The sequence below is a fragment of the Ptychodera flava genome, chromosome 17 (assembly GCF_041260155.1).
Source record: "Ptychodera flava strain L36383 chromosome 17, AS_Pfla_20210202, whole genome shotgun sequence".
Classification (NCBI taxonomy): domain Eukaryota; kingdom Metazoa; phylum Hemichordata; class Enteropneusta; family Ptychoderidae; genus Ptychodera; species Ptychodera flava.
The window spans coordinates 24687356-24699062 of NC_091944.1; the positions used below are offsets into that span (position 1 = coordinate 24687356).

Sequence of the window (11707 nt, forward strand, 5' to 3'; positions counted from 1 at the left end):
TATATATATATATATATATATATATATATATATATATATATATATATATATATATATTTGCTTTTTGAAAAAAATAAATTTATTCCAAGAAAGTTGCAAATAAAACAAATATACATAACTGTAAATGTGTAAAAATTACAATGCAACTTGTCTGCAAAAATAAAAAAAATCAGTCATTTAACTAAAAAGATCATCATATAAATGTATTCAGGATGCATCCTTCTCCTTCAAGTCTTACAAGACTTGAACACGTCATGATGAAATCCTCAAGTTTTTTCATCATCTAATAAGTGAAATATAATTCATCCGTGAGGAAAGATAACATTTTAATTGCATAAAATAGGATTGAAGGGAAACTTTAATCCCATCAACAGTAACCGAATTTCGAAAATTCCAAATTGTGTATTTTACAAAGAAAGTAATACAGTATATCAGATGTGGCATTATTATCATTTTCGATTCCTGCAATTGCTAATCTTTTGATATTGATATTGCTATCAAGTTGTGTCATTGTACCAAAGAGTGTTTTTGATGTTGGTAAATTCAGTCTATTTGTAAGTCATAAGTGACTTTCAGGTATTCAAAATATTTCCCATATACAACATTGGGATTCGGTTGTTGACTTTGAAAATGAGTTGGAGATAGTGACAATCACTGGGGACTGTATTCGATCACAATTAGAAACTATCGCCTTCCGTCTCAAACGTGATGAGATAGGGCAAGTAAATCTAACAGACGAGACACCCTACATAGTGAATACAGATTTCCAGTACGAACAAAATCAGCAAGCAATTGAGAAACATTCTCCCGGGGCTCTTTAGAATAACTGCAACGTATGTTTCAATAGCATGCCCCACAATTGCAAGGGAAAAGAGTGTAGAATTGTATATGTACCACATCAGGCCAAACTGACTGAAGAAGTTCGATTCGATGCCGTGCTGCAGCGGCACGACTATCTGGAAGCATATTAGGAAGAACAAGAGGGCAAAGGTCAGTTGTAGTACTATGAAACCTGTAAAGCAAGTGAGAAAGACATCATATTAACCTTTGCGTGCTAGCTGGCTTCTTTTTTCGGCTGTGCATATGGTATACAACAATATTACTTTAAAACTGTGGGCACTGAGTAATGAGTTCGGTCTGAAGGTTGATTTTCACTGAAAACGTGAGACTTAAATTTTCCCACGAGTGCCGTCAATAAACGCCACAGGGCGGTAAGAAGTAAACGGCGTAATTACTCTTTTCCACTCACCCCAAAGAAGGAAGCCGATTTGAAAGCCGGTGAACTTCAAACATGAAACCTGGAGGAGAGATATTCAATGAGCCACATTAAGTGAACATTTCGTGAGCCAAGCTCAAAAAAAATAAGTCAACACAACTAAGTAATCATGCAATATCAAACATATTCTTCACAATAAACGTATAACTAATCTCTGTCTCTTAACTATCTCATGCTTAGATATGCACTTGACATACTAAAATATGTTGATGAAAAGAAACTAAGCAACAAGCTAAATGAAATAGATAAATTAACAAATAAGATAATAAACTAACAAAGACAATAAACCAAAAGAGCTAAATAAATAAATAAATGAATAAATAAATAAGTACCATTGCACAACAGGGAGATCCTCCCGCAGGCAAAAAGTGCTTTTCACCACGAAACATCGACAGTAAGTCTTTCCTTTTTAAAGAAAAAAAACAAACAAACATACATGTTTTTAATGTTCAATATGTTCGTATCGTGGTTTTCAGTCTCGGTAAATCGTCTATCAACCATCTGCGCTGCGTATCCCCGTCTGTCTACCTCTGAGTCTGTCAGTCTATACGCCTCAATGATTCATCCGTATGTCCGTTTGTCCATTTTTTTAAATATACGTATAATTCGGTCATATTACAATTTACATCTTACCTATAGTTATCCAGTATCTTGAAAATAAAAATCGCAATGACAACTAGAACCATTGTAAGAGTACAGTACATTATACCTGAAAATGTTAAAAGTACAAATGAAAAGAGGTCACACTTTAAAGTACTAGTAGTAGAGCGCGCCTCGGTGACAAAATTCAAAGTCCCAAACTTTTACAATTCTTTTCTGATGTATCACTTGTTGGGATTCGTTTTAAAGCTCTTGATGTAAGAGAACTTTTCACTGGCTTAGTTTTTTAACATTCGAAAATTCTATTTATCTCCATAGAGTTAACACAGGGATGGCGGCCATTTTGAATTTTAAATATCGGTAAATCTTTGGTTATTTGTTACTCTAGTACCAACATTTGCACGGTGACCGCCGACTTTTATTTGTGATTTTGAAAGAAAATGTGTTGTATGATTCCTAGGCGAAAGTTTGAGCAAAAGTTTGTTTCCTGTACTTTAGAGGCGCATAGCACCTTATTTGAGAACGATGAATAGTTGCTGATAATAATATCCTTTGCCACCAAAATATTGTTTCTTTCTTTTGGTCTGTAGCAAGATTTTCTATGCAAAATAGAGCACCACGTATTTAAGTACAATTTTTAAAACAGTTACGATCGCAATCATAGTTCACTTTAATTGAACGACGAAACTATTTGGAATGTTGAACTGACCATTGATACTCGAGACTGAATGAAACCATAGCAGGCCAATATCACCGTAACCACTTCGCTCGAGAAGGACATGGTGTTCCCCAGCATCGAGATGAAAATCGTGAATGGCTGACCTTAAAGAAAAGACTTCATATACACCAACCTGAAAGAAATGACTTAAAGCAGTTCTCTGCGGGGTCAAAGGCATATCTCTTGAAGCGCTCCAAATGATGACGTTTTAAGAAATGCTGTATAGCTCTGTCTTGTAAAATTCCTGTCCCTTTTAACAACAAGGTACTGACTTACGGTATAATTTTGTAACATGATGGGGTACTATGTGCGCTATTTAAATGGCAGGAAAGAAAACGTACCTGGATCATTGCACTTGATGTGATGGCAATGGTCACCAGAACTCTGGTAGAGTATGTAAACCCAGGTACCGGTTTGTAAACCCAGTGTAAGCAGCATCTCAGAAGGCCGAGAATACCCTTCGATGCCGTGCTGAAATCCCCAAAGAGTCAAATTAGTATTATTAATACAGAATAGACAATAAGCCAGACAGATTTGCAGTCACACAAACTGATAGAGGCGAGATCAGAGGTTGACCAAAGATATCACTAAGGGGTTCATCATTCCGACATTCTTCGTTATTCGTGGTATTTACAGATATTGTTGCCCTTGAGTTATGTGCTGTGTTCAATATGCTTGTCATATTGCACTCAAGGTTGTACAGTACGCACCTCGAAATCGTAATTCTTAAACTTTTGCTCAAATTTTACTCGACGAAACTTCAAGCGATTCTCGCTTTTCAAATAAAAACCGGGGGTCACCTTGCAAAAGACAGTATCCTTATGGAAACAAATGATCTAAATTTATCGTTATTTGAAATTCAAAATGGCTGCCATTCCTTGTTGACTCTATGGGGCTAAATAAAATTTTCGATTTTCACAAAAATAGGCCCGTAAAACTTATTGTACCCCATGAGTGTTACACTAGAAAGTTTGATAGTCTAAATATTTGTCCCGAGTCTCATCCCTTATTTCAGTGCAAACAATTCATTAAATTGTAGATGGGACACGAACTAACAACCTACGGCACACAGTACTACGCACATCGAAATCGAAAGTCTTAAAATTTTGCTCAAATTTTACTCGACGAAACGTCGAGCGATTTTCTCTTACCAAATCAAGAATAAAAATCAGGGATCACCGTGCGAAATTTTGGCACTAGCGAAACAAATTACCCAACATTCCGCGATATTTAAAATTCAAAATGGCCGCCATCCCTGTATTATCTCTATGATAAAAAAAAAAAAATTTTTTGTTTCGAAAAACTAAGACGGTTAAAAGATTTTCTTTCTCCAAGAGCTTTAAAATAAGCCCCCACAAGTGGTTGATCAGAAAAGAATTGTAGAAATTTGAAAGTCCGAATATCTGTCCTCATGGCGCAATTTATCATAATTACATTGATTTGGCTGTTGATTATTTGAACTCACCTTTCCTGTTTATCTTTCTTGAGCAGATTCCTGACGTAAATGAAGTCTGCTACGGAATCTAGATCTAGCTTTCGGATTTCCCTCTTAAACAAAAAAAAACCAATTAAACAAACAAACAAACAAACAAACACACATACAAACAAACAAACAAACAAACAAACAAACAAACAAATAAAGAAATAAAGCGTATAATAGTTTATAACAGGTAAATGATAAAAAACATTGGTGTCTTGAAATGGATTCTAGGACCTTGCGGTTATCAAATTCCTTAAATTCATATGATTTAAAATATTCGCCATCTTGAAGTTTTCAACGAATGATCGTCGAAAGATAACTTTGGCCTCACTTGTAAATTCGCTTTCTTGTATCAATTTGGACTATGCGCAAGTGAGTCGACGATTGCTTTGACAAAGTAAAACCCTGACGCACGATGGTACAACAGGGCGTCCTTCGACACTATACTGATCATGTAATATATGTATGTTCCATTAACTAAACTGCTGATTAAATATTTTGCCCGTCGTCATCCATCCATCGTGCACCCAAATTACGCTATCGATCCAAAATGAAATGATGATAATTGAGAGGAAAAATCATATATCTACACACTTCTCAAAAGTCATAACTTGAGGTAAACAAACAAAAAACAAACAAATCACTTGGAAAAAGTCATCAAGACTTCATAATTTGTCCGTGTTAACAGCACGGGGATCAGCTCTCAGTGTCGTTTGTAGAAGAAATTATGCCAAAATCTTGAGATATTCTCTTGTCAACTGTATATGAACACTGATTAGCGTGCGCAGTGGAAGATTTACACGCTCCCACAAAATTAAGTGTAGAAGTTTATAAATTCAGCGATCATGAATGGTAACAAGTCATAGCCAAGGGCTATGAACCAGTTTCACTCACCGATTTCCGAAACCGCCGTATTGACGCCACGATAAGTACGTATACGAGACGTATGCAAACCAAGGCCCACATTATCATAGTGGGAAGGAAAAAGATGATTTGTCCAGCGTCCGTTACCGGCTAAGACGAACATAAATCAGTCAGTCAATCGATCGATCGATCAATCATTCAATCAATCAATCAATAAATCATTATAATTATGATCAATTAATTAACAGAGATTTGTAGTGTAGTCATTTTACATTTTAACAGAAAGAGGAAACCGAGTACAGAAAGCAAAGTCAACGTTTTATTGTCAGTGCAATTATTAAAATATACGTTAAGAAGTCACATTTAACGATTCTTTTCGCAACTTTTTAAAGTTTTCTTGCATCATTGACGCGTTTTTTGCAAAGATGTTACAAGATAGGTATAACATACCTTATATATTTGTACTTTTGGTTTCGTAAGACCATGACGAGCAGGCATCAGTTTCGCGATGCAATATATCATTGATTTTTATGAATCGCGCGTATGAGCGTTTGAACGCTTATCTTTTAATAAGGAATTGATCACAATGAAACTTACACCGATATCCACTACCATATACCCACAAAAGTAAGGCTGGAGTCCGTTCAGTATAAAGTACACAACAGCATAACAAAGGCCGATCAGAGATCCCACTATTTTGTGCCGGCAGCCGATCGCCGTGAAGATGGGATAAGCTAAAAGTCCTATGAAAGCTACATTAAGCGTGGTCGATAATGCTACGATTGGGAGAAAATAGAAAGATAAGTATTATTTTTCATTGTGATAGCGTACATGTATCTGATGCCTTGGCTGTGGGTGACACTCAGCAAATATTGGTTATTAACATCCTAATTTCTAATAACTCATTTCGATCACTGTAGTTAGTGTGCGCATGCGTAAAACGATAGCTTGCAGCAGGTTACCCATGTAGTAATCAACCCAATATATAGTATTAATACGATATACAAATTATGAATCAATGTAATACTAACCCAACGCTATTTAAAGGTATACTGTCACCTATTCCAATTTTGCCACAGTTACCATGGAAAGAGAAAATCTAACCAATTACAGATTGTAAGACGCTTTTTAAAAACAGCGCCCTCATATGGGTATTTTGAATACCAAGGAACGCCCCTCTGACCATATATGGGCATATTTAGATTACAGGTGACTGTACACCTTTAACGAATATACCCCGAGCTTGTATGAACAAGAGCGCGAACATATGACAATGACACAGTATGTTGAAAAACTTAATCCAATCTGTTATTCTAATCAAATTTAGAAAGCAACACCCTTACCTCCGAACCACATGGAGTCAGACACGTGACTGAGGTCAACGTACGATGTGCCACGAAAAAGATCAAAGAAAGCAACAGACCATGCGCCGAAAAGTATCATATACGCAAAGCGATTCTGGTCACCGAGCAAATCTACTGGTCTGTAACGAGATTTTATAAGGGGGTATGTTAGTAATTGTAATAATTGAGACTTGGCTTGAAATGGAATTTCATCAGCATATTTTACATAACGGAAGCTAAAAAGCGAAAAATCACATGACAAAAACAGTAAAATTAACGACAGGAAGCCGGAAAAGATTAAAAATCAAACTGAGTAAAAAGGTAAGTTTTTACAAATGTCATATTCTAGCTGCCTCAATTTCAAACAGCAGATAGTTCCAGATTGCGGGCGCTCAAACAGAAAACGCTCTCTGACCGTCATATTGTTGAAATTATTACGAAGTCGAAGGGAAAAATGTAACAACCATTGCAATGTCTAACCTCATGTTGATAAAATTGAAATATGTGAAATCACATCCGAAATTGTAACACTTGTATATCTGTACACAGAAATTGTGAAAATCTTGACTAACGGATTTTGAGAACTAATCTTTGTATCTCTGTGACTATATTTTGTCGTATAGAGGTGAACACGGTTGGAATTAATTTGAGGTAATTGGATTTTCATATTTTGCAAATTTCTCAAAAGTGTTTGGTGCCATGTAGCTGAATGTTGCAATATCACAAATTACTCATAAAAACAAATGTGTAATACAAAAAGAAAAGCAGATGAGATAAGATTTGTCGATTAAATCCACATTACTTCGCCATCCAATTATCCAAAATTCGTTCCAATGGTGTTGGTGGCTTTCATAAGTTTTATCATAGCTCGTATCTAGCATTAAATACTTACATAACCAATCCAGGTCTTCCTTGAAAACAATCTCGCCGTAGTTTCTTTCTCTTCGATAAAAACGAAAACATGGTAATGGCTACCAGCTGTTAATAACAAAAGTACAAGGCAAGTGATTAAAAGTGCACTTGCAATGAGGATATCATTTTCTTTATTAATTAATACTATGGGCTAAACTTAGTCTTACGTTTTAACTCTTTGTTATTAACATTTCCATTACAGTCGGCTAAAAATAAGAAACAAAAGGTGATTGTCCTTAATTTTATGATATCACTCTTATTATGGAAAAGTGCTTTGTGTACGAAGCTTTAGGTGTCTTGATATTGATATGTAGTTGTACTAGTATCTCAATATGTTAAAGGATCGCTAAACTGTTAAAATTGAAAGCATGTATGGTATTGCCTCATTTCGTCCGCAGTTGTAAATTGAACGATATCTACAAATATACTCTTTTCACAAATTAAACTCAGGAAAACATAGATTTAATCACGTGACTCTTACCGCTGGAATGACTTCGTAAAGTGTGTACAATCGCTTGTCATGCAAACACAGCCTGGGGAGAGAGACCGAGAGAGACAGACAGAGACAGAGACAGAGACAGACAGACAGAAAGACAGGCAGGCAGGCAGAGAGACAGACACAGAGAGGGACACAGAGAGACAGACGTGACAGAGACAAACAGAGAGACAGAGAGAGGGAAGGAGGGAGGGACAGACAGACAGACAGCAAGAGACAGAGAGACAGACAAAGACAAAGATAGACGATTGAGAAGTACTGTTTATTCATTTCTGTGAAACATGAAAACATCAATCCTAGCAGCACAATTCACAAGATAAATATTTAGAATTTAATTATCAATGTATGTTATAAAGGCCAAATAGTTTAACTTTATTTGTTGAAAGTGTACACTGAATCTTCAACTCTTTTACATTTCAATTGATAAGTTTGCCTCGTGTGATGTTCGTTTATGCATCGGAGAAATGTCCTTCAAAGGCTTAAACGAGCCAACCTGTGAAAACCTATATATATATGCTTTCTCTTTCAAGAGAATCATATGGTGCTGAAATTCCTTCAAATTACCATCTGTTTTATTGCTTCGTATCAAAGTACCTTAACGATAAAAATAACCTTTCATACTGTTCTTTTTGTGGAGCGGTGGAGGCAAAAACAGTCTAGACCGCTAGCTATCTGCAAAACAGTTGTCATGGAGGCAGCCTTACCTGTTCTGTATATAAGATGCATTCTTTCGAGAATTATGTAACACTATTATAAACTGTGATATAGGAAATTGACATTTAGGGCGAAATTCAGACCAGATTTTCTAAGATAAATTATGGACAATATACTTACATCGCATTTCCCGATTATGAGATCAAAACCCACGAGATGCCCATATTTAACATTTGATGCACAATAAATGTTACTTTATGCCTGCTTTGCTTTGCTTTAGATCGTTAAAATGTGTCACATGGTCTATTCGTCACTATTTGTCATGATGTTTAAGTATTAATATGTCAACATGGAGTTATTATTCCGCCTTGGTGAAATCAGCGAAGCGCGTCCTTCCTGTCATGTTTGAACAAAACTGAAGTTCGACGGAATTTAAATAAGCAGAATACATAAACCGACTAACCTTGGATTGTTGTCGTTTAGAAATCAACGGTAATGATACGAATACGATCATTGACGTAACACACCAGGGTGACGAAGCGAATGTTCAAGTTTCACGGAGTATAGTATGATGCATACTCATGAAACATGGCGGCCGCCTTCTCGCTCCCTTTTGAAAATGTTTCTTCCGCCAGTCAGATTTCCTACAAGTCTTTCTACAACCTTCAAGGGATGCTCACAAGCGGTCAGTTCCTATCTGCAACTTTAAAGCTGCCAATGGTCTTTCCAGACGTCTTTCCCCTCCGTTCGGTGACTTTTGCAAACAACCGAATATCACTTCGTATCCGCCTGCTCTGCATGTTTCCAAATCGCGCGCTAAGCACAAGGGTGAAATATTTATGCCCGCTGGTGTTATATCCCCACCAGAGCGCCCTTGACTGCTCTTGCTAACACAATTTTTCGACTACAACCTTCTTGGCTGGCCGTAATAATACCCTAATCAACATCTTCTGTGTAGTTCAAACGTGCACCGACAGACGAAAATTGTAGCCAGTCATGGTAATACGTACTTAGTAAGACAGATTGTACTTACGGGCCCTGGTCAGTTTCTTCGTGGTGAAGGTCACGATCACTTTGATGGTCATTATCCTCTTCAAAGAGAACGTCATCCAGCACTTCTTTGGTAAGTGTGATGTTGCCATATGACTCTCCAGCTTGGACCAACAGAAAGAATACCTTCACGAGGTCAAACAACCCTCCGATTATAAGGTACAATATGATGACGAACAAATAATCGACCAGGTAAGTCTTTAGACCAGACAGCAGGAAAAGCATAATCAAAGTCCTTTGTTGTAATTCCAGATGACGAAAGATTCTCCTTGATGGTTGGTTTTTCCCTGTTTGTTTGATAATAGCCAAACCTGCTTGCGTCAGATGTTAAGCCTGTTCCCAAGCCATGTGCTCTCCTGTTGTGAAAATACTCTGAGCAACACATGCAGGCTATTGTAACAAGTCTCTTCAAAACCACTGACTTTTATTACCATATGGTGATGCAACAGCCCAGTCGCTGATATTCTATATTCGGCCAGAATTGGGAAACTATCGCCCTCTATCTCTGTGTTGTCCTGTTCTGAAAATACCCTATATGAACAGCACATACAGGCTAAGAGGTCTCTCCAAAACCATTGTTACCATATGGTGATACAACAACGTAGTAGCTGACATTCTGGGAATATATATATATATATATATATATATATATATATATATATATATATATATAGATATATATATATATATATATATATGCTTTTTGCAAAAAAAGTGCAAATAAAACAAATATACCTAACTGTAAATGTGTAAAAATTACAATGCAACTTGTCTGCAAAAATAAAAAAAATCAGTCATTTAACTAAAAAGATCATCATATAAATGTATTCAGGATGCATCCTTCTCCTTCAAGTCTTACAAGACTTGAACACGTCATGATGAAATCCTCAGTTTTGTTCATCATCTAATAAGTGAAATATAATTCATCCGTGAGGAAAGATAACATTTTAATTGCATAAAATAGGATTGGAGGGAAACTTTAATCCCATCAACAGTAACCGAATTTCGAAAATTCCAAACTGTATTTTACAAAGGAAGTAATACAGTATATAATGTCAGATGTTGCATTATTATCATTTTCAATTCCTGCAATTGCTAATCTTTTGATATTGATATTGCTATCAAAGTTGTGTCATTGTACCACAGACCTTCACTAAGAAGATCGTGTTTTGATGTTGGTAAATTCACTCTTGTAAGTCTAAGTGACTTTGTGTTTTGATGTTGGTAAATTCACTCTTGTAAGTCTAAGTGACTTTCAGGTATTCAACGTATTTCCCATTTACAACATTGGGATTCGGTTGTTGACTTTGAAAATGAGTTGGAGATAGTAATAAGCACTGGGGACTATATTCGATCACAATTACAAAACTATCGCCCTCCATCTCAAAGAGATAGGCTACCATCTTTTTTGGACATGACGTCACTTTTAAAGTTCTGTCGAGGCAACATTTTCATACAACTTATATATTTTATGATATAAACACGTTTCTAACAAATTTTGTAGCTTAATCAGTGCTGTAAAATGTTCTGTACTTTTTCTGTTCTGAAAAATTTTGTGCAGGTATTCATGTCCTTAGGTTTGACTAGTTTTTCGTGATATCGCCCTCTTTGTTGGCAGTTCATCGAGGTGCAGACGGCCGGTCATGATTCGATGCCCAGCAGCGATTCATTTGAACCTATTGTTCAAGACCTGAAAAATACTTAATAGATACTAGGAAAAAATTACAAAAAGCAGGTCAATTTGAAACAGTTTTTCCCGCGTCATGTTTCACACTATTCGAAATGTAAACTGCGAAATTACTGCTATAAATTTAACGGAGAGTGCTCCATAGTTACCACTGTCGTTCAGCTTACATATGCCGAGTAAGGAATAACTATACGTGCATGCAGTGGAAGATTAATCTTTTTTTGAAGAAGGTTATGTTAGACCTTCCGCCACTAACAGCAACCCAGCCGGAATCCCCTTGAGAAGGACGCCTTTGATGTGCGATCTCAAACTCGGTAGTTGGCACATCTATTGGAAGTAGCAACGTGAAGGACGCCTGTGCCTTTGCACGACAATCTAGTCATCTGATATTGCGTGTTATCAGCTGTCAAGATTCATGGTACAATCCGTCATCGGAAATTTCCACTTTGCCCTCATTTGTATAGCTGCAATTATTGCTAATGGAACGTGATACTCATTCCTGTCATATAATGCGTATGGAAGCAATATTAATCAATCTTTGTCATTTATAGGCCAAGCTTTATTAACTTAAATTTTAGCTATTAAAATAATGACTTCTAAATAATTAAAGCAACATTTACTTCTCTT

At 36.3% G+C, this 11707-nt stretch overlaps 1 protein-coding gene across 1 annotated transcript; it reads right to left on the reverse strand.

Annotated features, from left to right (window-relative positions):
• Window positions 1-597: 597 nt before the first annotated feature.
• LOC139115850 (stimulated by retinoic acid gene 6 protein-like) lies at window positions 598-9901 on the reverse strand. Its single transcript, XM_070678244.1, has 13 exons — window positions 9377-9901; window positions 7675-7726; window positions 7174-7259; window positions 6282-6421; window positions 5536-5714; window positions 4969-5088; window positions 4060-4142; window positions 2936-3065; window positions 2586-2727; window positions 1910-1985; window positions 1609-1681; window positions 1250-1298; window positions 598-1012 (listed from the first exon to the last, which is right to left on the reverse strand). The coding sequence occupies exons 1-13, from the start codon at window positions 9616-9618 to the stop codon at window positions 729-731; spliced, it is 1656 nt and encodes a 551-aa protein (XP_070534345.1). The 5' UTR covers window positions 9619-9901; the 3' UTR covers window positions 598-728.
• Window positions 9902-11707: the final 1806 nt, after the last annotated feature.

Excerpts from the sequence above, each read along its gene's own strand:
- LOC139115850 (XM_070678244.1), bottom strand. The coding sequence starts at position 9,618 with ATGCTTTTCCTGCTGTCTGGTCTAAAGACTTACCTGGTCGATTATTTG. Across the intron at positions 5,715-6,281 it reads TGACTCCATGTGGTTCGGAG|CATTATCGACCACGCTTAAT; the intron begins GTAAGGGTGTTG and ends TCCCAATCGTAG. Across the intron at positions 1,013-1,249 it reads AATCGGCTTCCTTCTTTGGG|GTTTCATAGTACTACAACTG; the intron begins GTGAGTGGAAAA and ends CTTGCTTTACAG.